This window comes from Mesoplodon bidens (genome assembly GCF_964165515.1).
Source record: "Mesoplodon bidens genome assembly, contig: HAP1_SCAFFOLD_352, whole genome shotgun sequence".
In the NCBI taxonomy this organism is placed as follows: Eukaryota; Metazoa; Chordata; class Mammalia; order Artiodactyla; family Ziphiidae; genus Mesoplodon; species Mesoplodon bidens.
The window spans coordinates 78,280-105,524 of NW_027672295.1; the positions used below are offsets into that span (position 1 = coordinate 78,280).

The following is a 27,245-nucleotide window of genomic DNA, read 5'->3' on the forward strand; positions in this document are numbered from 1 at the left end:
CTTTGGAAAAGCTGTGCTTCAAATAGCTTACGGAGAGCCCAACTAATTCCTTAGTCTTTCCACTACTATATGCTGCTTCCAATAGAGTAATACAAACCTGTCACTTGTTTTTAATAATGCTTGCTCATTTCCCCAGCAGTTTTCTCTTAATCTACTATCTTTGACTTCCTTGCCTTAGCTTACAGTAACACTTTAATACAGGGACTATAACAATAATGCTGGACTCATTTATAATTCCATCTCTTCAAACACATTTTCCCACATGAAATGTTGTTAGGATTAAGTAAAAAAAAAGTAAAGTGACAAATAAGAAAACCCTCTTTTAAAAAGATTTTTTTAAAAACCTTTGCTCTGAAAGGCAGTTATGAATCACTGACAGCACACATTTGGGTATTAGCTAGGTGTAATAAAGTTCTCACACTCTTTCACTCAAGCTTTGTTTCAGTCCAATTGTGCCCTCTACAGTCTTATCAAGTGAATGAAGATGACTTTAGCTTGAAAGGAATCTGATAAGTCTGTGATACTCAGTCCACACTTTTCAGACACGAAAGCAATATTTGATTCTTTATAAAAATTTCCGACCTATTAAATTTGGGGGAACTCTCTAAGATAAAAGGTAATTAAATTTAACAAGTGGATAGATTTGCTTGGCTGTGTGATGACCACTGGAAAAGAAAATAAAGTTTTATATAGCCTAATTGTGTCCTTCAATACTGAAAACTATTATTAGTGACAATGTTGAATTTTACCTGAGCCCTCGAATCCTGGAAAACAGCAAAAGTTAAGATATCTCTCTGCCCTTTGTGTTGTGGAAAACAGCTTAATCCTAAGAACCACCACAGATGCCTCCTCGTGTTTACCGATGGCAATGCCAGACAAAGATATTCCAAATTGCCATTTTTTTTGTCTCATAAATTATCATCTGAAGTGTTTATTCCTACTAATCAATTGGAACAAACTGCTAATTAATCAAACTGTAAAGTTGCACTCCTTCCTCCAGGCTCCAGAACTCTGACTCACTGTCAGACTGAGTCAACATATAATCTCTCCTAAGAACAGGCTGAGCTCAGGGTAAAATATTCTCTGATCTACCATCCACTCAAGCTACTCTTTTATCCCATTTTCCCACAGCCTACACTTAATACCCTTGTTACTTACTCTCAAGAGAAGAAAAACCTCTTTTGATTAACCACTGAGAGGCTTGCAGATCGTAGGGTCACAGCATTCTCCCTAATGCAATAGTTCTCCTCCCCCAATTGCAATACACCCCTCCTCGCACTTAACCTTTTCAGTAAAGTTTCTCCTTACTATGCTGGTATTGTTTGGGTTTTTTTTAGTTGACATTGGCAACTGATAGAAGAAGTAAATATTGCTGCATCTGGATATATGTGATAATGGGGGATTGAAAACTCTAAAATTTTAAATTAATTTTTATTGGAGTATAGTTCTTTTACAATGTTGTGTTAGTTTCTTGCTGTACAGCAAAGTGAATCAGTCATACATATACATATATCTGCTCTTTTTTAGATTTCCTTCCCATTTAGGTCACCACAGAGCACTGAGTAGAGTTCCCTGTGATATACAGTAGGTTCTCATTAGTTACCTATTTTATACATAGTAGTTATATATGTCAGTCCCAATCTCCCAATTCATCCCACCCACCGCTTCCCCCCTTGGTAACCGTAAGGTTGTTCTCTACATCTGTGACTCTATTTCTGCTTTGCAAATAAGTTCATCTCTACCATTTTTCTAGATTCCGCACATAAATGGTACTATACAATATTTGTTTTTCTGTCTGACTTACTTCACTCTGTATGACAATCTCTAGCTCCAACCATATCTCTGCAAATGGCACTATTTCATTCCTTTTTATGGCTGAGTAATATTCCATTGTATTTATGTACCATATCTTCTTTATCCATTCTTCTGTTGATGGACATTTAGGTTCCTTCCACGTGCTGGCTATTATAAAGAGTGCTGCAGTGAACACTGGGGTGCATTCATCCTTTCGAATTATGGTTTTCTCTGGATATATGTCCAGGAGTGGGATTGCTAGGTCATATGGTAGCTCTATCTTTAGTTTTTTAAGAAACCTCCATACTGTCCTCCATAGTGGCTGTACCAATTTACAGTTCCACCAAGAGTGTTGGAGGGTACCCTTTTCTCCACACCCTCTCCAGCATTTATTGTCTGTAGATTTTTTGATGATGGCCATTCTGACTGGTATGAGGTGATACCTCACTGTCATTTTGATTTGCATTTCTCTAATGCTTAGTGATGTTGAGCATCTTTTCATGTGTTTGTTGGCCACCTGTATGTCTTCTTTGGAGAAATGTCTATTTAGGTCTCCCACCCATTTTTGGATTGGGTTGTTTGTCTTTTTGATATTGAGCTGAATGAGCTATTTGTATCTTTTGGAGATGAATCCCTTGTCAGTTGCTTTGTTTGCAACTATTTTCTCCCATTCTGAGGGTGTCTTTGCATTTTGTTTATGGTTTCCTTTGCTGTGCAAAAGCTTTTAAGTTTCATTAGGTCCCATTTATTTATTTTTGGTTTTATTTTCATTACTCTAGGCGGTGGGTCGAAAAAGATCTTGCTGTGGAAAACTGTAAATATTAAATGATTTGGTTCATTCAGTGAATTATGAGTGTTAATGAATACATTAAACAGTCCACAAAGAGAGAGTTTTTTAAGCATCTGCTGTGTGCTAGGGTTTCCTCTACTAGGCCACAATTAGAAAACTCTGTTTGCTCAAAAAGCACATAGGTCAGTACAGAAGACTAACATAAAACCATCATGAGATGCATTGATAGAAATGTACACAGAGTGCTATGTTTACATTTGATAAAGTCATTTACGATGAGTGCCTAAGGTCTATGGCAGGAAAATAATGTGACCAGAAAAGTTTTATAGTAAAGGTGATATCTGAGAAGACCAGCAAAGAATAAACACGACTTTGTCAGATGAACAAACTGTGAAGAATCTGTGTTTGGCATTGGGAACAAAGTGATCACAAAAAGCCCAAGTAATACCATGGTTCCTCTGGAGAGCAAAAGTAGTTGGAACTGACTCAACTGTAGCTCACATTTGTAAGACAACTGAAGGGGAGCTGGAAATATGAGCAGATACAAAGCAGCACAGCCTTTTACAACTATGAAAGTTGGGGACTGCACAACTCCAGGGGGTACCATTCATAACAATGTCAATGTGAATGACACATGCTGGAGTTGTGTACAGCCCTGAGCAAGACCTCTGAGCAGGTACCAAATTAGTAGAGTATTTTTATGCCAAGTGTATAAGTTAGGATGCTTTTGGTAGCAAAAAATGGAAACCGAATCTGTCTGTCCTCAATTTTAAGAGGATTTTGGAAAGAATATCAGGGCTCATGTAACAGAGGAGGACCCTATGGGGCCTTCCTAGGATAGACCCCTCCCCCATATCCTCTACTTTAGCTCCTCTCTGAAGTGCATAGATAACAGTATTTGATGCACATTTCCTGCTTTACAGATGCTAAAATCCCCACCAAATGGAAGGTTAACTACTTTATGACGATAAGCACATAGCCCCCAGGCCTACTGGAGCCAAAGAATTGATGACCTTAACCCCTGGGACACTGTCCTGTAACCTCACCATCAACCAAACAGAGAACTGTGCACAAGCTGATCACATACACTGGGACTCCCCTCCCTCACCTTGCCTTTAAAAACACTTTGCTGAAACCCATCAGGAAAATGAGGCTTTTTGAGTACTAGCTGTCCCGGACTCTTTGTATGGCCCCTTACAATAAAAACGGCACTTTCTTTCACCACAACCCAGTGTCAGTAGATTGGGTTTACTGCATGTGGATAAGTGGACCCAGGTTTGCTTCAGTGACACTCACGGTACTGCTATGGGGCTTTTGCACAGCAATGGAAACCATAAACAAGACGAAAAGACAACCCTCAGAATGGGAGAAAATATTTGCAAGTGAAGCAACTGACAAAGGATTCATCTCCAAAATTTGCAAGTAGCTCACGCAGCTCAATATCAAAAAACCAAACAATCCAATCCAAAAATGGGCAGAAGGCCTAAATAGACATTTCTCCAAAGAAGACATACAGATTGCCAACAAACACATGAAAGGATGCTCAGCATCACTAATCATTAGAGAAATGCAAGTCAAAACCACAGTGAGGTATCACCTCACACCGGTCAGAATGGCCATCATCAAAAAATCTACAGACAATAAATGCTGGAGAGGGTGTGGAGAAAGGGGAACCCTCCTACACTGTTGGTGGGACTGTAAATTGGTATAGCCACTATGGAGAACAGTATGGAGGTTCCTTAGAAAACTAAAAAAGAGAACTACCATACGACCCAGCAATCTCACTACTGGGCATATACACTGAGAAAGCCATAATTCAAAAAGAGTCATGGACCACAATGTTCATTGCAGCTGTATTTACAATAGCCAGGACATGGAAGCAACCTAAATGTCCATCAACAGATGAATGGATAAAGAAGGTGTGGCACATATATACAATGAAATATTACTCAGCCATAAAAGGAAACAAAATTGAGTTATTTGTAGTGAGGTGGATGGACCTAGAGTCTGTCATACAGAGTGAAGTACGTCAGAAAGAGAAAAACAAATACTGTATGCTAACACATATACATGGAATCTAAAAAAACCCAAAAGGTTCTGAGGAACATAAGAGCAGGACAGGAATAAACACAAAGACATAGAGAATGGACTTGAGGACACAAGGAAGGGGGAAGGTTAGGCTGGGACGATGTGAGAGAGTAGCATGGACATATATACACTACCAAACATAAAAAACTAGAGAGCTAGTGGGAAGCAGCCGCATAGCACAGGGAGATCAGCTGGGTGCTTTGTGACCACTTAGAGGCGTGGAATAGGGAGGGTGGGAGGGAGAAGCAAGAGGGAGGGGATATGGGGATATATGTATACGTATAGCTGATTCACTTTGTTATACAGCAGAAACTAACACACCATTGTAAAGCAATTATACTCCAATAAAGATGTTTAAAAAAAAGAAAAAGAAAAGAATGGAGGGTTTGTAAAGAAAAGGGAAAAGCCAGAAAGTGCTGGATATAATTGAGGATTTCTGTATTAGAGATTCTGCAGCACTGAAGTACAAGAAAATTGAGTAGGGGGATGAAGATTTAAGAATGTTCAACTTTTTATGAATTTAATTCCTTTCACCTTTTTTTATGAGTAATGGTTACAATTTGAATTCCTTTATAAATTACTTTTGGGTGATTAACTGTGGTTTTTAAAATGCATCTCTGTACAAAGACTCTCTCTGAAATTTATTACGGTGGCCTAAATAAATTAATACATCTTGAAGGTCTTAGTGGTAAATCACCTTGTTTAATTCCAAGAGAATTTAAAAGGTAAAGAAAAATTAGTTTCAAAAATATTTTCAACAAGTTGACATTTATGAAAAAATTTGAAAGATGAGCAGCTATGGGCATACCACCTTATTTTACCTGATGAACTAATGAATATAGACTTCACACGTTTCCAAAGTACTGAACTGCCTTTTCTTCTATAGCAATCCTCAACATACACCAGGTTAAAAAAAACTAAGAATCTTAAATCATGATTTCTTCCCTAAAATCCCCTTTCTACTCATTTATAAATCCTCCTTAACATTAATTTTTTCCTATCATATTTCTAAGCCTTGATTATTTCATGTATTTGATGTACAAATGTACTGAACACTAACAATATGTACAAGATACTTTTTTTTAAAGCTACATGTTAGTTGACACTTTTGTGCTTGGCACTGGAAGATACACTGTTGGAGGATTCAGCCCCTGCACTCAATTTTCTCACAGGTTAAAGAAGATTCAGACAGGAAATCCACAATTCAACACTCTGCTATAAAAGATATGAGAAAGGGTTGCCCAGGGGGTTTTGATTGTAAAGAGCAGGAGAAACTATCTTTTCCTGGGTATGGGAGGATTCCTAGAGGAGATGTTACCTGAGAAAAGGAAGATGAAAAGAAATTGCCAGGTGAATAAGGGATATTTTTTAGCTTTTATTTCTCTTCAAACTCACAAAGAAAGGAAAACTCAAAAAAAATAAATGAAGGTATATGACTCTCAGAGCTCCTTAGGCTCTTTGGTATCTATATTTGTAGCTGGAGATACATGTGCCACAATTATGTTCTAAGTTAAGGGAGTCTGCGTGTGTCATGCATCAAGCATGTAGCACAAGCTCATGTTAATAAAAATAGCCAGTCAGGCATAATCAAGGTAGAAAAGCAACAACTCACTACATATTCACTGATAACTTTCCTCTAGTCCCCTCTCCTGTGTTCCTTTCACCCACCCAAATGTTTTGGTGTGTAAGCTTTCCTCTCAAGACAATGGAGTCCACAGCATGGCCATCACAAGTTTGAGTGTTGAACAATAGGTGAGATCCCTAGTGAATAATTATACCCAGTTGGAGAAGACTGAACAGTGCTTGGAGCCAGGTGAGAGAAATAGCGTTTGGCTTATCTGCTCTGAAATAATATCTGAAAGACTCAATCCATAAAGTTTCCATATGGTTGAAAGCAAGTTGAAGAGTGAACCCTGGGTCTTAACATTATGTGTGTGTGTGTTTGTGTGTGTATGTACTGATTCATCAAATGTTAGGGAGAAACATTTTATGATAGAAAGAGCATTGGCCCCAGAGGCATGGGTTTAAAGTTCTATATCTGTCACTCTCTTGCCAGGAGGCTTTTTTAAAAGCTCATTTAATGACTCAGTTAATGCTTTTTTACATTTGAAAAAGAATGAGGCTTTGTCCAACTTTAAAGTTTGATGATTTTATGGTCACTTTTAGTTGCAGCTTTTTAAGTCTCCCCATCTAAATAAACTCTTAGGCTCCATGACGTGTGCCCAACCTAGACATGCCGAAGGGGCTTTGAAATCCTGGCCTGCTTTCAGCCAACTTTATGCATTTATATCAGCTGATTTGTTACTTGATAAAAATGTTCAGGATAATGCAGTCACTTTTTTAAATGCTGTAGAAAAGACCACTTCAGAAACAGATTAGAACAGCCATGATAATGGACCGGAGTCCTGAGGCATTGAGCTGAGAATTCCATCTCCCCCTGCATGAGAGAGGCAGATCGTTACCCTCTACAGCATCTGAAGTTGGGGATTTGCTCCCTACTCCCCTAACTCTGGCTAACAGCTTCCCATCAGCCTACCATCTGGGAATGAATCTGGACCTGCAGATTTATAGTCTCAGTTGGTACCGTGTCTTAGGATGTGGAGGACAGCTTGCTTTATTTTTCCCTAATGCTGCTTCTTCTCAATCTTAAGAGCTAACTCAAGATTTAGTGAATAATCTATACACACGTTACATGAGCTACTCAGATTCCCTCCCACATCGTGTCTTCCAGACTGAGGAGTTCTTCCAACCGCCTATTCTCAAACGGAAGTTCCTCCTCTCCCTCGATGGTTTTTGCTTCCCTCTGTATTTTAAGGTGTACTTATCAAAACTTCCTAAGAACTTCTAGGTTCAAACAAATTTCTATTTTGTCCAAGGGTAAGACAATACCTTTCACTTTGTTTCCAATATCCTTTGTGATAATGTCCAACAAATTTGGTCAGTGTTGGTTTCCTGGTCGTAATCTTAGACTGAACCTTCAGGCAACGGAGTCCTTAGGCTTTCTTCCGCAGTGATAATCAGTTCTCAGGGTCTTCCATCTCATAGAAGAGTTTCAATTATTTTACCTGAACTGTTTCTCCCTGCTCTCATTAGAGCTCCTCTGCTCATTTCAACTCCTCTTCATCCTACTTTGATGATATTTTTATTACCTGGAAGAACTTAGTTCTGTGCACAAATTTGGAAATTCTCCCATGGTACTTCTTATCTTGATCCCTTGAAAAAAAAGTTAAATAAGGCCGGTTCAATATGCCTTCTTAGGGGTTCCTATTATAAACCCTTTTCCTTCCAGAGAAAATGATCATTTATCCCAACTCTTCATTTACTCTCTAAGATAATTCTCTCTCCATCTCAAAACACTGTCTCTAATCCCAAGAAAACTCAATTATTTAGCTTTAGTGAGGTGTAATTGATATATAATAAACTGTACACATTTAAAGTAAAATAAATAAATAAACTCTCAACTATTTCTAAACTTCCAAGTATATATAGATAGCTGATTACTTGTGACCTCTCACCAATGGGCCTGTTCCACTCAACTAAAGACAACTATGCCGCAGAAATGCACTCAGTCTGTGTAGACTACAGATCTAAATGTCTACCCACTCACGGTGTCATAATATATACTTAATAAAATGCTCTGTAATATTGATGACTGTGGTCTTTAGTGTCCCATGAACCTAAACATGTTGATTAACAGAGTAAAATGTAGATTTCACTGTGTGTTATTTACAGGAGCTTTATTTTTATTAAGGTCATTGCTAGAAAAATATGTTTCTGCTAACAGTATTTATACTATACATCAAAAGTTAAAGTTATGATTTTGGCAAGATCAGACTCCTGATACTCACTTATTTAGTATTGCCCAGTAAATTTTCAATATTAGAATTCTTTATCGATGAAGAATAAAGAATTCATGATACTTTTATTATTCACCTTTTACATTTGTATCCACTAAGAAGCATTTTCACAATACATGCATATGAATATCTGTGGATTATTTTAACGTATCTTTCACAATGTTAAAATCTCTTTCAAGACCCATTTGCTGTTAAGAGGTCTTACCTCTTTAATAATAGATGATAGATGATTTATTGTCATATTTGCCAATGAAAAGGAAAACCATGGCCTGAATTTGTGATGTCACTCTATGTAGACACTTATGCATGGAAATAACCTGTAGGTGTTACACACACACATATATAGTCCTATATATATAAGTATATATTTTTATATGTATATATTGTGCATACATATGTATGTGTATGTATATGTATATGTGTGTGTATGTACTCAGTTATCTTTCCACCCACCCATATATGCATCCATTGATCTATCCAGCTATCTTCCAACACACAGTACCCCTACAATGATAAAATAGGATCAGAGTTTCATAGAAATAGAGAGCCCAAAAGATCCTTAGACATAGTTTAAAAACAAAGAATGTTATTCTTAGAGGTGTAACTCTCCAAGATAGCACCAGGAGAAAGAACTCAGCTGGAACCTAATCCCCATATTCCAATTACAAGTTCAGTTTTCATTCCACCATACCACACTGTCTTTCGCACAGATATCTGTTATACAGATGGATAGATACTGATCCTTAGAAGACAGTGTCAGTGCTGAAACTATTTTCTGTACTGAACACCCTGCTGTCAACTAAATTCTCGTTTGAGTTTTGAAGTTTACTGATGGTTTCTATCAGTCCCAAGCCCTCCTAGGCATTTTTACACATAATCAATATGAGGGGAACTTCCTGTCTGGCATCAATCAGTTCTTTAAACCACAATTATCTCTTAAAATATTGTTCTTAAGTCAGGAAAAATGGATGTTAGTGTCAAACACAGCTTTGCTCACTCTCACACACACACACACACTCACGCAAATTACAAATAGTATTCGACTGCTCTATATTTCAGGCTATTCAATAACTAGATAAATGAAATATACTTTCTGTCTACATAATTTTTTTTTACTATGCCAAGGCATACACACTAGTTGTTCCCTGCAGTACCTGCCTAATGCAACTAAATTTGCAACAGATTTAATCACTGGCGCAGCTGAATATTTTAAGAGATTTCTCCTCTAGTAGGAAATTCATCTTTTTTCCAAGAAATGGGCATTTACCCACTCCTTTATCTCCAACTGAAGTAGTTCCGTGATTTCCTTCCTTTCTCTGATTTCCACGCTCCAATTCCCAAAGACAAGCTCATCTCTGATGACCTTTCAGTCTATGAGTATTTGGGGTAGGAGTGGGGGTAGTCCACAGTTAAAATAAAGTTTGTATACAATCACTTTCTATGTTGTTATGAAATTATTCTAAGCTTCCCTAATAATAAACTTACAAAGAAGCCATGCAAATGGTTCAGATGTGCATATGGAGATAACTATTATCTAGAAAGCATCCAGATTTCTTAAAAAGCCAAAAGAAAGACACTGACTCACTCAGGATATATGGAAATATAAGTGAGGTAGGTGGGCTAGAGTGTATGTCATTATCAATAAAGCCCTAGGAGAAAATCATAATTTGAAAAGATACATGCACCCCAAAGTTCACTGTAGCACTATTTACAATGGCCAAGACATGGAAGCAACCTAAATGCCCACCAACAGATGAATGGATAAAGAAGACGTGTCATACACACACACACACACATATACACACACAATGGAATATTACTCAGCCATAAAAAAAGAATGAAATAATGCCATTTGCAGCAACATGTATGGACCTATCATACTAAGTGAAGTAAGCCAGACACAGAAAGACAAATATAGGGGCTTCCCTGGTGGCGCAGTGGTTGAGAGTCCGTCTGCCGATGCAGGGGACACGGGTTCATGTCCCGGTCCGGGAGGATCCCACATGCCGCGGAGCGGCTGGGCCCGTGAGCCATGGCCGCTGAGCCTGAGCGTCCGGAGCCTGTGCTCCACGGCGGGAGAGGACACAGCAGTGAGAGGCCCGCGTACCACAAGAAAAAAAAAAGAAAAGAAAGACAAATATAATATGATATCACTTATATGTGGAATCTAAAAAAAATTATACAAATGAACTTATATATGAAATAGAAATAGACCCACAGACATAGAAAACAAACTTATGGTTAGCAAAGGGGAAGGGGGTGAGGGATAAATTAGGAGTTTGGGATTAACATATAAACACAACTACATATAAAATCGAGGGCTTCCCTGGTGGCGCAGTGGTTGGGAGTCCGCCTGCCGATGCAGGGGACACGGGTTCGTGCCCCAGTCCAGTAGGATCCCACATGCCGCAGAGCGGTTGGGCCCATGAGCCGTGACCACTGAGCCTGCACAAACACAACAGGAGAGGCCACAACAGTGAGAGGCCCACATACTGCAAAAAAATAAAAAAATAAAAATAAAATAAAATAAAATAAAATCGATAACCAACAAGGACTTCCTGTATAGCATAGGGAACTATATTCAATATTTTGTAATAACCTATAAGGGAAAAGAATATAAAAAAGAATATATATGTGTGTATATATATATATATATATATATATATATATATATATATATATATATATATATATATAACTGAATCACTTTGCTGTATACCAGAAACTTATACAATATTGTAAATCAACTATACTTCAAGAAAGAAATTAAATTAAATTAAAACTAAAAAATAAAATAAACCCCTAGATATATTTTTGCATAACTGAATTAAATTCTTAAAACCCCAAAAATGAATGTTTTCACTGAATTTGAGAAATGAAGACTAAATTAAATCTTGGGTTTAGAATTAATTTGATTCATAATGGAAGGAAGTTAGAAAATAACATTTATTAAGAACAACACTGTTTAGCAATCCTATATGAAGATATAACACACAAAATATCTCCTATTACTTCCCTGTTAGAAGAGCTCTTTGCTTTAATACTTACACTACAGAGAATTTAATTAGTTCTCAATCAAATATTCTTCAGCCAGTGATTATACAGCAATAAAACATATTTGCATCTGCAAATTCAAGGTAACTTTTATAAGAACACAGTGGTTGGAGAAAATCTTGAGTTACATTCCAAATACATTGGGTAAAACTTCAGATTCCTGTGTAGACATTTTGAAAAGCCTGCAAAGTGTCACAGAAGAGGATGTGCAACTCTGATGTTACTGGGGTTAAGAGAGGCCATGTTACTGCAAAGCAATGTTTGTTAAAACCATATTAATTATTAGGTGATTAGGATATGATGATTTTAAATATCTATATTATAACAATTTTTTGTTTCTTTTGTTTCATTGCATTTCAGGAAATTTGTTGGGGTTGTTGGGCAAACATATAAAACATATTAAAGGTTTCCATTAAAATAATAGGAAATTTTTTCCTGGTTACATTTTAACAAAAACGGCTTCATTTTTACAAATGGATTCCTGACCTTAAGCAGGAGACACCTTTACATATAGTATCACATTTACTTTATTTTACATAGAATGTCACTAAAGTTTACCACAACCCATTTAGTTATCATTGCCTTTTACAAATAATGAAACTTAAACTGAGAGATTAAATAACTTACCCAATGTCACACAGCCCATGAGCGGGGGAGATCAGAATCCAATTCAATAGCCTTTGAAATGTTCACTATATAGTAGGACCATAGTTCAACTAATCAGGTATTTATTGAGTTTCTAACTGTGCATAACATTTGGTGTTAGGCATTAGAGGGGCACATAATGATGCCTACTTCTTGCATCACTACAGTTTACAATCTAGTAGAAGGCAAGTGCACACATTGTTCTATTTAAGAGTCTAAGAGGAAACAGGAAGGTGAAAAATGGCAAATATTTATGCAAACAGGAGTTTTACAGGCCATCTTGAAGGGCAGTGCATTTAATACAGGACTAGAAGGGTACAGATATTGCAGAGAGGTTTGATATGAACTAGGGCATAAAGGGTAGGGCATCGCAGGCACAGATTACAATGTGAACAAAGGCATGGAACAAGTGACAGCACATGCAGAGAGATGTAGGTAAGGAAAGCCTGGAAGGTACTGAAGAAAACAAGTATACATGATACTTGTTAAAGGTAGCAAGGATAAGTCAGGGAGACTACTACAGAGGGGCTGTGTAGTAGGAGAGGGAGACGGGGCTCAACTCCTAATATAGTAAGAACAAGTAAGGATATAAAGGCAAGGAGCAGGGTGGGGGTCAGTGGATAGAAAATTACTAAGAGGAAACATCAGGGGTAAGGAGAATTCTGGCTAAACCAATTTGACAGAACTTTTTTCTGTAGTCAGGCTAGGGTGATAAGACATGAAGGGTGAGGGATAAAGAGTTTGATCATATATCAAGGGTAGAGGATTTTTGCTAAACTGACCCACCAGAATTCATGTTAATACTAGTCTAAATGGGCCAAGGACAGAGCCTAAGGTCAGGGACTAGTTAGAAAGAGGACTCAGAGAAGCCTGACTCAAGTTTGGTCAAAGAAGAGTGCTATGGTCTGAATATTTATGTTCCCTCAAAATGTATATGTTGAAATCCTAACCCCCCAAATTGGTGGTATTAGGAGGTGGAGCCCTTGGAAGGTGATTAGGTCATGAGGGTGGCACCCTCATGAATGGGATTAATGCCTTTTATTTCATATTTTTTGTGACTATTATTATTATTTTCATTGAAATATAGTTGGTATACAATATAAGCTACAGCTGTACAATATAGTCATTTGCGATTTTTAAAGGCTATACTCCATTTATAGTTATCATAAAATATTAGCTATAGTCCCTGTGCTGTACAGTATATCCTTGTAGCTTATTTTATACATAATAGTTTGTACCTCTTAATCCCCTACCCTCTCCCCTTCCCTCTCCCCACAGGTAACCACCAGTCTGTTCACCACATCTGTAAGTCTGTTTCTTTCTCGTTATATTCACTTGTTGGTTGTATTTTTTAGATTCCACAAATTCCTTCATGAATGGGATCAATGTCTTTTAAAAGAGGCTCCAGAGAGCTCACTAGCCCCCTTCCACCACGTGAGGACACAGCAAGAAGGTTCTGGCTATGAATCAGGAAGAGGGCTTTCACCAGAATGAGACCATGCTGCTATCTTGATCTTGGACTTCAGGCCTCCATAACATTACAAAATAAAGTTCTGTTGTTTATAAGCTACCCAGTCTGTGGCATTTTGTTACAGCAGCCAGAATGAAAAAAGATGGAGAGAGAATCTTTGCCAGAGGCCCTTCCTTCCTCCCTTCCTCCCTCTGGCCTTTCTTCCTTACTTTACTTTTTTCACTCTCCAACGCGTATTCATTTAGTATCTACTTTAAGGAACTGAATAGATGGAAAACACAGGTTGAGCTATAAAGATCACTATTCTTATAGTATACAGTTTATTGGAGGAAGAGATAAGCGTCTGTGACAGAGCATGACATGCACAATTTTATTTTAGATAAACTGGTCAGGAAGACCTTTCCATGGAAGTGACATTTAAACTGAAGTTTGAAAGATGAAAATGTAGTAATGTTGGCAAATCTAGAGTGATTTTTGTAAGGACTTACTACACATTTTACTTTATTCTATATGCAATAAGTTGTCAAATGTGTTTGAAGATAGAGGATGCATTCTAATAGTGTGGATAAGAGCTTGCATTTAGCCTGAATATTAAAGAGGCCCCAGGAAATCCGACCATAAGGAAACCCAAACTCTGCTCCCAATACAAATGCTACTTTTTAAAGAACTTTCACCCTTTGGTCAACCTACTGTCCATTGAATTTGTTGAGGTTTGTGGATATTAAGACTTAAGCAAGAGAGGTAACTTGATTATAGTACAGTAGTTTGAATTTAAGCAAAATGGTATGCCTGAAATGTAGGGGCCTTTTTGTAATGTAATTTGAAAATGTGGTGAGTTTCTTTTTTTTTTTTTTTTTTTTTTTTGCGGTACGCGGGCCTCTCACTGTTGTGGCCTCTCCCGTTGCGGAGCACAGGCTCCGGACGCGCAGGCTCAGCAGCCATGGCTCATGGGCCCAGCCGCTCCGTGGCATGTGGGATCTTCCCGGACCGGGGCACGAACCCGTGTCCCCTGCATCGGCAGGCGGACTCTCAACCACTGCGCCACCAGGGAAGCCCGTGGTGAGTTTCTTTGAATAGGCAACCCAGACTGACCATTCAGTGACTCTCCATAAGAGCGACTACAACACCCAATTAGCACCATAAAAGGGAGAGTCGACATGACGGAGATGTGAGGTGACCATTTTTACCCACACCACACGCTGCCATTGTGGTTACACCTACTGGTGTAAATACTTGGTGAAAGAGGCAGTGCACCTCCCTGTGACTGCAGGCTACTGAACAAAATCACCAACCTCCCTTCAATAGGAGCATATAAAATTCTAGGCCTGGAGAAGAACAAGTAATAAAGTAACTATTTACTCTCCCTGAGTTCATTATCCTCTTCTCTTCTCCCTACTGGGTCGAAGGAAGGCAGAAGATAGCATTAAAGCTCATTTTCAGGGTCTGCATGTTCAGTTGTACAGGTGGTGCACTGCATATTTATAGGAGTGTCGTTCACTTTCTTCTTTACATGAATGGTGCCCCCTGGGAATTTTAGAGTGCACAACCTGTGAATCTGTATACGGCAGGCCTGCTTAATTTGGTTTTGCTCATATATTGTGAGCTTTTGTGTTGCTTATTCATTTTGTGTTCTCTGTGTTCATTTGTTTTGAGAAACAAACCTGATATCCGTTTCATCCTTGGAACCGTAAAATTCATCTCTAAATATATCTATATAGGTAACAAACAGAATATTATTTATGTATATGTAAGTTTATTTATTTATTACAATAATCTAGGATGTAAGACTTTACAAATAAACAAATGTGCGGAAATATGAACTAACTTGTTTGTGAATCACAGACCTGGAGCGTGCCTCAGAGAAAGTATGTAAAATGGCTCAAAACTAGAGAAAGCATAGAAGCAAACTATCCACTGACACGGCACTAATAGAAAAGCTATCAGAAGTCTAAATCTGAGCAGAACCGGGAAGAAAGGAAATCATAAGAGGGATGAGACCTTGCTAAATAAATACATTTTTATTTCCATAATTAGAGGTAAGCATAAGGAAGAGATGAAACTAATTCCTAGTGTCAAGCCTATGTAAGTGGAAAGGGTGTGATTTCAATTAACAAGAATTTCATGTTTAGATTCAAAACAAGTATTTGTGTCAAAGAACCAATTCCAGTAGATTCCATGAGACATGCATATTTAGATTCATTTTTCTGCATCAATGCTTTCAAGCTTTTAACCCATCCTTCTGGTGGGAAAGAAAAAAACATAAAAATATGAAATATCTTATCAAGCTTTAATTATGTTTACTTCTTGATTTAAAATTACTCTTTATTAAGTTAAAACGAAGATATTCTAGACTAACTCCAAAGCAGAATTGAAATGGCACACGAAAATGATCAAACATGATTCAAGCATCTCATTTAACTGAGATTTTACTACGTTTGTGTAATAATGTCTAAAATTGTGTTTTCATTAAACACAGCAGAGTAGAGCAAAACAGGGAGAGTCATCCTATAGACCTTGTTTGAATCTAAACATATTATCTATTACTGTAACTTTGAGAAAATCACTTAATTTGCATCAGCCTCCATGCCTTTAGCTCTGAGAATAGTAATACCTATCTTGCATGGGGCTTGAGATCAAATAAGTTAAAACACAAGCAGAGTGTCTAGCAATTACAGTTGCTCAGTAAATAGCTCTTAATATTACCAATGGTCTCTGATGTGGGAAAACTATTACATAATAAAAACATCCTTAATCGGGTATCTATAAAATCAGGCTGAATGCAAAGAACTTCAGATTTTTTTTTTTTTTTTTTTTTTTTTTTTTGTGGTACGCGGGCCTCTCACTGTTGTGGTCTCTCCCGTTGTGGAGCACAGGCTCCGGACGCGCAGGCTCAGCGGCCATGGCTCATGGGCCCAGCCGCTCCGCGGCATGTGGGATCCTCCCGGACCGGGGCACGAACCCGTGTCCCCTGCATCGGCAGGCGGACTCTCAACCGCAGCGCCACCAGGGAAGCCCAGAACTTCAGATTTTATGTCCTCCCTTTTTTAATTTTTACCCAGAGAATAATGCAATTCAGAAAACAGAGGGAGAGATTAATTTCCACTTCAACTGAAAAGTCATCATTATAAGAGTTTTTTCATCATGTGCTATAGTACATTAAATATAACCATAAAATCTTTGTTACCTCTCTATTGAAAGGTAGAATGTGGTGTCCCACTTCTTGAATATGGGCTGATCCAGTGGCTTATTCAATCAACAGAATGCAAGAGAAAAGGTGTTCTTGCACTTGTGAGGTTAAGTCATAGGAAGACTTACAGATTCCAGCCAAGTCTCTTGAGGTGTTTGCTTTGGGTGAAGCCACTCACTATGTAAGAGTTCAACTACTTTGAGATATCCAGGTTGCTAAGACTCCAAAACTACACCAAGAAATTTCATGGAGAAAGACAGAGACAGAGAGAAAACCAGCCCCAGATTTTTCAGCCTGTGCAGCCCAACTCAAGCCCCAGATTTGTGAATAAAGATGCCATCTTGGTTGGACATTTCAGCACCAAAAGATGTGACTCAAAGAAAACTTAGCCAGAACCAAGGCCCCAGACATATGACACCAGTCAAGTTGTCTAATCTATCTCCAATCATTCAAACCACCACAGCTGAGGCCCAGTCATGATGGAGCAGAGATGAGCCATCCCCAGTATTCTTTATCTTTATTCTTAGCTCACAAAGTCCTGACTATAACAACATGGTTTCTATTGTATCTACCACTGCGTTTTGGAATGGTTTGTTATACTGCAATAGGTATCTGGAATATATGTCTTGATCATTTCTTACAGTTCTAAAGCCACGGAACTCCTTTTACCCATATTCAGGGAGAATGCTATCTCTTGCTTAGTTTAAGTCTCACTTTGAGTCATAGAATCTGTTCAGAAGCTTCCTTGGACAGAGTCAGTAAAAGAAAACTCTTGATTACAAAACTCCATTATTACAACCAGGATAAAAGAACAGCCAAATCTGCTCACACACACCCCATTTTTTCACTACATCATAAACAATGGATTGGCCAAATTTTTAAGTGCTTGACTCTGTTTGAAAGTAAGCAGCTTTCCATCTTCAACCTCTTCCCCTCCAACTCAACTTAGAGTGATGCTCTAGTCAACCTCCGGACTTCCTGATGCACCTCCCATCTCTGAAATGAGAAGTGAAGAAAAAACATCTTCAGAAGACTTCTGATATCAAGACAAGGGATAGAACAAAGGCCAAAGCAGCAATATTGCCATCCAGAGGAAAAACTACTGAACCTACACTGCAATACTCAGAAGGAAAGTCAAGACATGAGAGAACTAAGTGTAAAGCACAGCTATATTGGTGGCTTCTATTTAAATAATCAAGGTCAATAAGTAGGTCTCTGGGATGATGATCCCTATACCCTGTTACTTACACCAGAATTGGGACATAACCAGGAACAAGTAGTTCAGGAAGCTAGAGTCACTGACACTGAGAGCCAACTACAGGGAACACCAAACATCCGGGGCTATTAGTTCATGTGCTTCTGTACCTAAATTTGGAATGACTGTAAGACTTTCTGAATCTTCAGGTAACTTGCATACTATTCTAATCATAAGCAATCATGCTCCCTCTTAAGCTAAACCATACAACTTCAGAATCAGGTGTTACTTCTTATTGGTACCACTGTCCACTAAGCAAAGACAGAAATACAGAAAGTACAGAAGTACTCCTGACCCCTGCCTTTCCCTCATATATTCCCCCTCCCCACTTTTCCATCTGTCCCATATATTACTAGGTTTAATCAGTTCTGCTGCCTAGAGATCTGTTAAAGTCCTTCATTTTAATCATATTCCTTTGCCTTGATTCAGATCCTTGTCATCACTAGCCTAGGCTGCCCTCTATCTATTTCTGACCCTCCCATCTGAACTGTTGCCCTTCATATTCATCCTCAATACTGCTATCAATATTATTTCTAAATTGCAAATTTGACCATCAACTGTCTAAAGACTTCAACATCTTTCCATTGCACTAATGATAAAGTCCAACTTCTAAACATGTCATAAAGGTCTCCATTTTTTGGCCTTGCTCTGCCAATTTAACTAATGTCTTTTTTTAGTAATTAAAATCTACTATCCTTGTTGTTTTACGAGTGTTAGCAGTTGCTGTTCTCACTTTTGAAAATATTTCCCCCTTTCATTCACTTAGAAAACTCCTATTCATCCTTTCAAACCCAAATGCAGTGAAACCGATTTTCTCTCTCACTCAAATCACTTTCTCCTCAAAACTGTAATTTTACCTCTGTGTAGCTCAATTGTTTGTTATACTCTAATGACAACAGATTCTTAAATATACTCATCTTTGTATCTTAATATCTGATAATATGACTGACATTTAACAAACGCTAAACATACTTGACACTTGAATTGATTGAATTGAATTAAACTGAATCAATCACTCTCAAGAACACTAACGATTGTTAGGGTTTCCTGCATCAAGAGTACAAATCACGCTGAATTTTCATAATACTGCTAGTTTTGATTGAGGCACAGCAAACAAGTTTACAACAGATTTCCCCTGTGAAAAGAATAACTTCAGTAAAAGATAACAAATACACTCAGAAGTCCATAAAGGAGGCAGGGTGGTCTAGGGGATTCTGTTCTCATCCAAAGACTTGCTGAGATTTGATTCAGAGGGGAAAGATTGATTTTTCTAGCTTAAGTTAAACGAGGCATCGAACAAATGTCAAAAGCAGGACATAGACTTAGATTCTTCACTGTCACACCAGTAAAGTTACCATCCTTCCATCTCCTTGAGAACAAACAAGAAAGCCTGCTGTGGACCGTGAACAAAACAACAACTGTGAATTTACACAGCTCCTTAAACTTCTAAGCTGTGTACTGAGAGTGAATTAGAGGTCTCCTCCAGATAGCATTGCAAATGAGCGTTATTTTATTTTCACCAAGCCTTTCAGGTGATACATGCGACAAAATCAGCAAAGTCAGTACTCACTGTGGCAGACAAAGTAACTATTATGTATCTGTCCTAAAAGTTCCTGTGATGTTCTGGCTAGTTTTGCTTAAGTACTATTTATAATATTTATGAGAAAGGAGGACAAAAATGAACGTGATGCTTTTGTGGAGAAGGAATTCCCTGGCTGAGCAGAAAAGCCTGCCAAAGTTTTGGTGTTTCTTGTTTGTTTGAAACAAGACTGAAGGACCATATAATGCAAGATGAAGCCATTAACAGTTAAAAGGGAGAGGACACACTAAAGAGACTCAGCCAGGGCCCTGGTAAATTATCCAAAATTGTGGGCTTTCTTAGTGAGAGTCTAGGATTTGAGAAATTCATGAGGAGAAAAGGCGGAGGTCCCTGGGCACCTGAAAATGAGAATTGCTGCCTTGAACTAGGCTGACTTTGGCATGGCATTTTGAAGAAGGCAGTCATATGGAATGTAACGAATAAATAGAGCATATCAGAGCCTGAAAACCTGAGGATAGGCTCATGTGGGTGAAACGAGGTGAAGCACGGTGCTTGGTACACTATAAACCCTCAGTAACGTTGGCTGGTTTTGAATGAAATGAAACCTAACCTGAATCCAGTCCCTACTAGGGTAACAGCGGGGAAGATAATGGGTGCCTAGGCAACGTCTAGCAAGTTCTGGGCTAGAGGCGGCTCCCAACCGTTGCGTCACCAGGGGCCACAGAACTGAGTCGGGAAGGGAGAAGGGAGGAATCTGTGCGGAGGGTCATCCGACTGAGTCGGAACCGGACACTCTGGCAGGAAGTAGAAAGCGAAGAAAACGAAACGACCATTGGTGAATTTCAACGCCACGTCGTGAATTTCAGATAATTTTCCACTTGTTTATTAAGGTGGAAAACTCGGATTCCAACGATGAAGGAGATGGAGTTTCGGCCCAACACATAAGTCAAACGGACCGATTGGTTCGGGAAGATTTCTCCAGGTTCGTAAATAATCTGAGTGAAGAAGATTACGAATTTATGAGAGACAACAATCTTCTAGGCATTCCAGGTGAAAGTACGGAAGAAGAGTTGCTGAGAAGACTTCAGCTAATTAAAGAAAACGCACCACAAGACTCAGATGAAAATACAGGTATATTTTGCTTTTGGAGGGAATAGGATGGGATGAATAAGGAACTTCATAATAGGAAATAGTAACTTCATAATAGGAAATAGTAAATTATACAGAAGTGACTTACATTCATTTGGTAAGTAACTTCTCATAAAAAGAACTGGCATTTACTTGATTTTTGGTGAGCATGTCAAGGTCTGTTTGTTTGTTTTCCTGATTCACATTTGGGTTGTTTTAATTGGGAAACAGTGCAAAGTAGCCTATTTGTATTTTTCTTGGTTTTCTACTTCAACTGAAAGTCCCTCCTACTTCCTGAATTATTTTTTCTACATAGACATGTAAAAAAAGCAAACAGAAATATTCTCCACTGGGGACAATTGTGCTCTCTTCAACACCTGGGGACATTTGACAATGGCTAGAGATATTTTTGGTTGTCACAGGGGAGGCATGGGTGTTACTAGCATCTAGTGGGCAGAGGCCAGGGATGCTGCCAAATATCCCACAATGCACAGGATAGCTCCCCAAAACAAAGAATTGTCCAGCACCAAAATGTCAATAGTGCTAAGGATGAGAAACCCTGCTCGGACCTCAGGTCTGGTGCTTTCCCTCCCAGTGTGAAGTAGAGGATTTTGCTGTCTAATGAAGAGGATACTATAATACTTTGGCTCTTGAATATGGTCTTATATGTACCATGCTAGGTTCAGTCTATTCATTTGATCTGACCTTCAATTTAATGTCAATTAAAAATCTTGGTAACATTAAGAAGTATTCAAAATGAAAACACTTTTAAACCTATAAAACTTGTTTATGTTTGGGCAATAACCTTATATTTTAAAACAGCTTATCTATTATCAAAAGCACATAAGTGAAGAGCCTAGAAGTAGTCATGTTGGAGACTAATGAAAATTAGACAATAATGTAAATTGAACTAAACTACTAGCATTGTACCTTAACTGGTGTTTACCTTGTTTAATTGCATTAGTGTTTTGACAGTGGACTGAAAAAAAAGTCTCTTGACATTCCTCTGACAGTGGTACACAGGGCTGTGTATATGATGAAATACTGAAACATAGACTTCATCCGGATTCCCTTTTTAAAAAATTCTCTAAGTTTATCTAGGATTAGCTCACTCTTTTTGGATGGAATCGAAACTTTTCTACCTTTACTTATAAATCTACACAGTGCAGTTTATAAAATATTAACTCTATAAATGTGAAATCAGTTGAAAACATCTGAGTATTTAAGTTCTCATTTTTTGTTTATTTTTGAAACAAAGTTTCAGAGTGCTATTTTATGATGGTTCTAATTTTGGTGGTTCTTTTATGCACCCTCCACATTTTTTTTGTTAACAGACAGAGGAGACTCTTCAGATGACGTGTCTAGTGGTGACTCTCTAATAGACTGGCTTAACTGTTCTGGACAAACTGAAAATATGACAAGTGGACAAAGAGAAAACCAATCTTGGAGAGAAGAGAGCCTAATTAATCCTAAAAGTGATCAGTTCATATTCAGTTTAGAAATAAATGTTAACCTTGATAATGGGAGTCCAAATCTAGAGAATGAATATGTAGCATCTGCAAGACTTCCCAGAAGAGAAAATATGGAAGACAGCCAAAGGCAAGTGGAAAGTCCACAATCTGAATCAATATTTACAAGACCATCTATGTCTGAACAAGATACAACTGAAACATTAATGGAATTCCCACCTACCACAAGTCAGAGAAGAGCAAGAAGTAGGAGCCCAGAGTATTGGAGAACCAGAGCAAGAATTGAAAGTTGGTCGCCTCCACGTTCACTTAGGGAAATTGTACAAAGACTGAATCATAGTATACCCTCTCAGAATTTTGAGCAGCCTCTGCTAAGTGAGAATGCGAGATTTTCTAGAACTGAGCACCAAGAAATATTGACACAGCAAATGACTGGATTTGAGTTGCAAAATAGCGGTCTTATTGAAACTTCTAGAACAAGGAATGCCGTTCATGGAGAAAATTCTCCAGATACAACCAGCAGTGGTGAATCTTGGGGAATGAGGGAAATATATCCAACCATACCCTTCAATCTTGAAGTAGGACAAGTTCATTCTGGAGCATATTCTCAGAGAGACAGCAGAGCTAGTAGAACTCAGTTAACATCTGAGACACCAAACAACACTGTCACTTCTGAAAGTGAACGAGGACTGAGGCATATGTATTCACATTCTGAGCGGGCAGCTGTGAGAGCTTATGTCAATACCATTAGAAATCCCGATTGCAGAACTTTAAATACTAGCTTAAATGATACAACATCTGTTCCAATTCAGAGCACGTTAAGGCAGACAATGGCAGAATTTAGTAACTCAAGTAAACTTATGGACAGTGACAGTAATTTAGAGCATAGTGTCTCACCTCCAAGTCAAAACATGGAATGGCTAGAGTCACCTAATGGTAGTAGTAGTGGTACATTTGGTTCTGATTCAAATGCTAGCTATGATACCCATTCAAGTTCCACACTGATTTGTCATTCACGCCCCAATTGTATGTCTAGTTCCAGTTCTAGTCCTATTTCCGGTTCCAGCTCAAGTGATGAAAATTCAGGAATTAGCTCACTGATGTTTGAAGGCAGTGAAGAAACAAACTTATCATCAGACTTATCATCAGAGACCAGCCAAGGGGGTAGACAAATTATCCTTGACAGTAATTTAGAGCATAGTGTCTCATCTCCAAGTCAAAACATGGAATGGCTAGAGTCATCTAATGGTAGTAGTAGTGGTATATTTGGTTCTGATTTAAATGCTAGCTATGATACCCATTCAAGTTCCACACTGATTTGTCATTCATGCCCCAATTGTATGTCTAGTTCCAGTTCTAGTCCTATTTCCGGTTCCAGCTCAAGTGATGAAAATTCAGGAATTAGCTCACTGATGTTTGAAGGCAGTGAAGAAACAAACTTATCATCAGACTTATCATCAGAGACCAGCCAAGGGGGTCGACAAATTATCCTAGACAATAATTTAGAGCATAGTGTCTCACCTCCAAGTCAAAACATGGGATGGCTAGAGTCACCTAATGGTAGTAGTAGTGGTATATTTGGTTCTGATTCAAATGCTAGCTATGATACCCATTCAAGTTCCACAATGATTTGTCATTCAAGCCACAATTGTATGTCTAGTTCCAGTTCCAGCTCATGTGATGAAAATTCAGGAATTAGCTCACTGATGTTGGAAGGCAGTGAAGAGACAAACTTATCATCAGACTTATCATCAGAGACCAGCCAAGGGGGTAGACAAATTATCCTTGACAGTAATTTAGAGCATAGTGTCTCACCTCCAAGTCAAAACATGGAATGGCTAGAGTCACCTAATGGTAGTAGTAGTGGTACATTTGGTTCTGATTCAAATGCTAGCTATGATACCCATTCAAGTTCCACACTGATTTGTCATTCACGCCCCAATTGTATGTCTAGTTCCAGTTCTAGTCCTATTTCCGGTTCCAGCTCAAGTGATGAAAATTCAGGAATTAGCTCACTGATGTTTGAAGGCAGTGAAGAAACAAACTTATCATCAGACTTATCATCAGAGACCAGCCAAGGGGGTAGACAAATTATCCTAATAATATCTGATGAAAGTGACTCTGGGTCCTCCCATAATATGCAACAGTTTTTCCTCTTAAATGAAGATGATCTATACCAAACTACAGGACTCACCAAAGCACAGATTGACAATTTGGCTGTAAGATCTTTTGGTGAAAATGATGCACTAAAAGCCTGTAGCATTTGCCTTACAGAGTACACAGAAAACAGCAAGCTTCGCATACTACCTTGCTCCCATGAATATCACATTCACTGCATTGATCGCTGGCTGTCTGAGAACTCTACCTGTCCGATTTGTCGTAGGCAAGTAGTGGATTCCAATGAGAGTGAAAATCCTGATTGAGATCTGAATTCTCAGCTATATAAAGTGTTATAGGGCTTCCCTGGTGGCGCAGGGCTTGAGCGTCGGCCTGCCGACGCAGGGGACTGACAATAAAAATTAATTTCACACCACAGCAGTTCACTGAATTTCAATAAAAACTTAGCATGTGCACTGGGTTGGGATGTTCCTGATTCCATGGGAGAAATGTCTTAATATGATAAAATGAATCTAGATATATCCTAGTAGTATTATCTCATCATGTAAATCCCAGACATCTCTTAGCCCTGTTCAATCCTTGTTGTGCATGCAAACAAACAGAAACCCAACCAAATATCAATAATTAAGAAGCCATTTAAGACTACATTAGAGTCATTCACATAAAGAAGTCATGTTACATTCCTAGAATGCCATAAAAAGCTTTGAAACCCTTCTCTTCCTATCTATCTCCACAGCAGTTTATCCCACCTCCCTAACACTACCTTAACGTTTCGCCTATTCCCCACTACCAATGTATCAGTCAGTTCTAGCTAAAAACTGATGGCACACTTTAAAAGAGTGATGGAATAGCATTTAATGAAGAGACTAAAGTGTGTAAAGAATGAAGGGAAACCAAGAGATGATGAAGTACCCTGAGGCTAGCAGCTGTGAGAAGCCAGTATTATAACCACTAGGTTTGAAGGGGCATAGAGAGATAGCAGTTCCTGCAACCCAGAATGTCTTCGAGTTATAGGAGAAGCCCACCCAACAAGAGATGTAACCTTAGAAAATGGCATCCACTGCCAACCTAAAGTTTGGAAGGGGGCAGATCATGGAAATAAATACCCTTGCCTTCTTTCCTCCTGACTTCTAATCACTTATCAGTAGGTCATATTAACCCAACCCAACCTGAAGACACAGAGAGACTGGTCCATGAAGCTGATAAAGATCAGCCTCCTGGAATCACGAAGCAGGGTTAAGAAGGATGGCGAGTAGATCCGGTAAGCAAATCAGAGACCATCTACCACAACCAGCATTCCCAACTCTCTTCAAACCCAGCCTGTGTATGCTTTCTGGCCTCTTCCGCTTCCGCTTGTTCTCTATTCCACTCTATGACTCAGCTCTTTAACAACCCTCTCTAATTTCCTTTCATTTACTCAGATCTTGTATTTTTAAAAGTGATAAGATGACAAAGCCTTAGAACTTAATTACCTTTCTCTTAAACATGTCACACTTTGATTTGCTGTGATTGTAAACAACTAAGGATAAAGGGCAGTTATAGGTATGTCTTTAATTTTTGCTTCTTCAATATATTCGAGCTTCAATTTCTTTCTATATATGTTTAGTTCATATAATTAATTTTTAAAACAGATTCTGATTTCTTATAAAGGGTTTTATGGTTTATATATGACTCTTAATCATATGATTAAGAGTGAATTCATGTGAATGACCCAAAGTAGCCAATTGCTGCTTGCAGCCTCACAAGCTGCAATATGAAAGCCTTAAAGGTAAAACTTGGCTTCAAGAAACATGTCTACATAGTTCAATTCTAACTGTCCCCAGTAAAACCATCACCCCAAACCCCGAGTATTTGAAATCAAAATTTAGGTCATGCTTCCTTCCAACCTAAACATAGTGAAGGATTTTTCTCCTAATTCAGCCTGAAGGCTGTTTTTGGGGGGTTGTATTGGCCAGTCCAGAAAATTTTGCTTAAATTTTTCAATCCTGGTATAGGTGAGAGTACATTGTATTATAACCTAAAGCAATAATCAGAAATTTTGTGCAATGTGCAACCTATACAAATGTAGGCAGTGTTAAGTATACACCTTCTCTAAAAAGTTAAAGTCAGCAACATCACTGACCTTTCTTTTCTCTGTGAATTGCTGGCAGCCACAGTATTTGCACATAACTACAAAATATAAATGGGGAGTGGTGGTGAAGTTTTTGAAAACATCTTTGAGGTAGCATATTTTTCACACAGAAGATATCTGCATGGCCAGAAATGAAGGCTTGGATCAAACCTCTGAAATTTACATTAACTTCTGAAAGTTGTTTGAATAGTCTGATTTTTAGGAAGTATTTTTGATATCAGATATACTTCACTTAAAGTGAGTAGAATAATTATAACAGTACTTGGCTTTCATACTATCCTAACAGATTAAAACCTTCCAAAGGATGATAATTGCTTAATTAATGCTTCAGTACATTCACATGCACCTTCTGTGGTCGACAGAATTCTAAGATGATGCCCAATGATCTTTGTAGGAGCCCCTCCCCTTGAGTATGAGACCTGTGAATGTGATGGAATATCATTCCCATTATTAGATTATGATATATAGCACAGTTGATTGGCAGATTATCCAAAGTGAGCCTGACCTAATCAGGGGAGCACTTAAAAGGCACAGAGAGGACTTCTAATCCAGATAAGATGGTTTATACTTCCCTCTCCCTACTCCCCCTTTATACGCACAACTATATATCCTGGAAATAATATGAGACAACCAAAGGAGATCTCTGAAAGATCTAGAGAAGGTGAATTGCCTAGGAACCCTCAGAATGGATGAACAGCCTCATGGCAGGGCACCTTAT

At 38.4% G+C, this 27,245-nt stretch overlaps 1 protein-coding gene across 1 annotated transcript in view; it reads left to right on the forward strand.

The window, feature by feature from the left end:
- Positions 1-24,701, forward strand: part of LOC308610393 (E3 ubiquitin-protein ligase RLIM-like) — a gene marked incomplete at both ends in the record, with an annotated part of 77,138 nt that extends 52,437 nt beyond the window's left edge. Inside the window, 3 exons of the mRNA XM_081259544.1 lie at positions 20,572-20,812; positions 22,144-23,349; positions 24,466-24,701. Of these exons, the coding sequence (XP_081115670.1) occupies positions 20,572-20,812; positions 22,144-23,349; positions 24,466-24,701 (1,683 nt within the window). The remainder of the gene's footprint in view (positions 1-20,571; positions 20,813-22,143; positions 23,350-24,465) is intronic.
- Between the last annotated feature and the right edge of the window lie 2,544 nt (positions 24,702-27,245).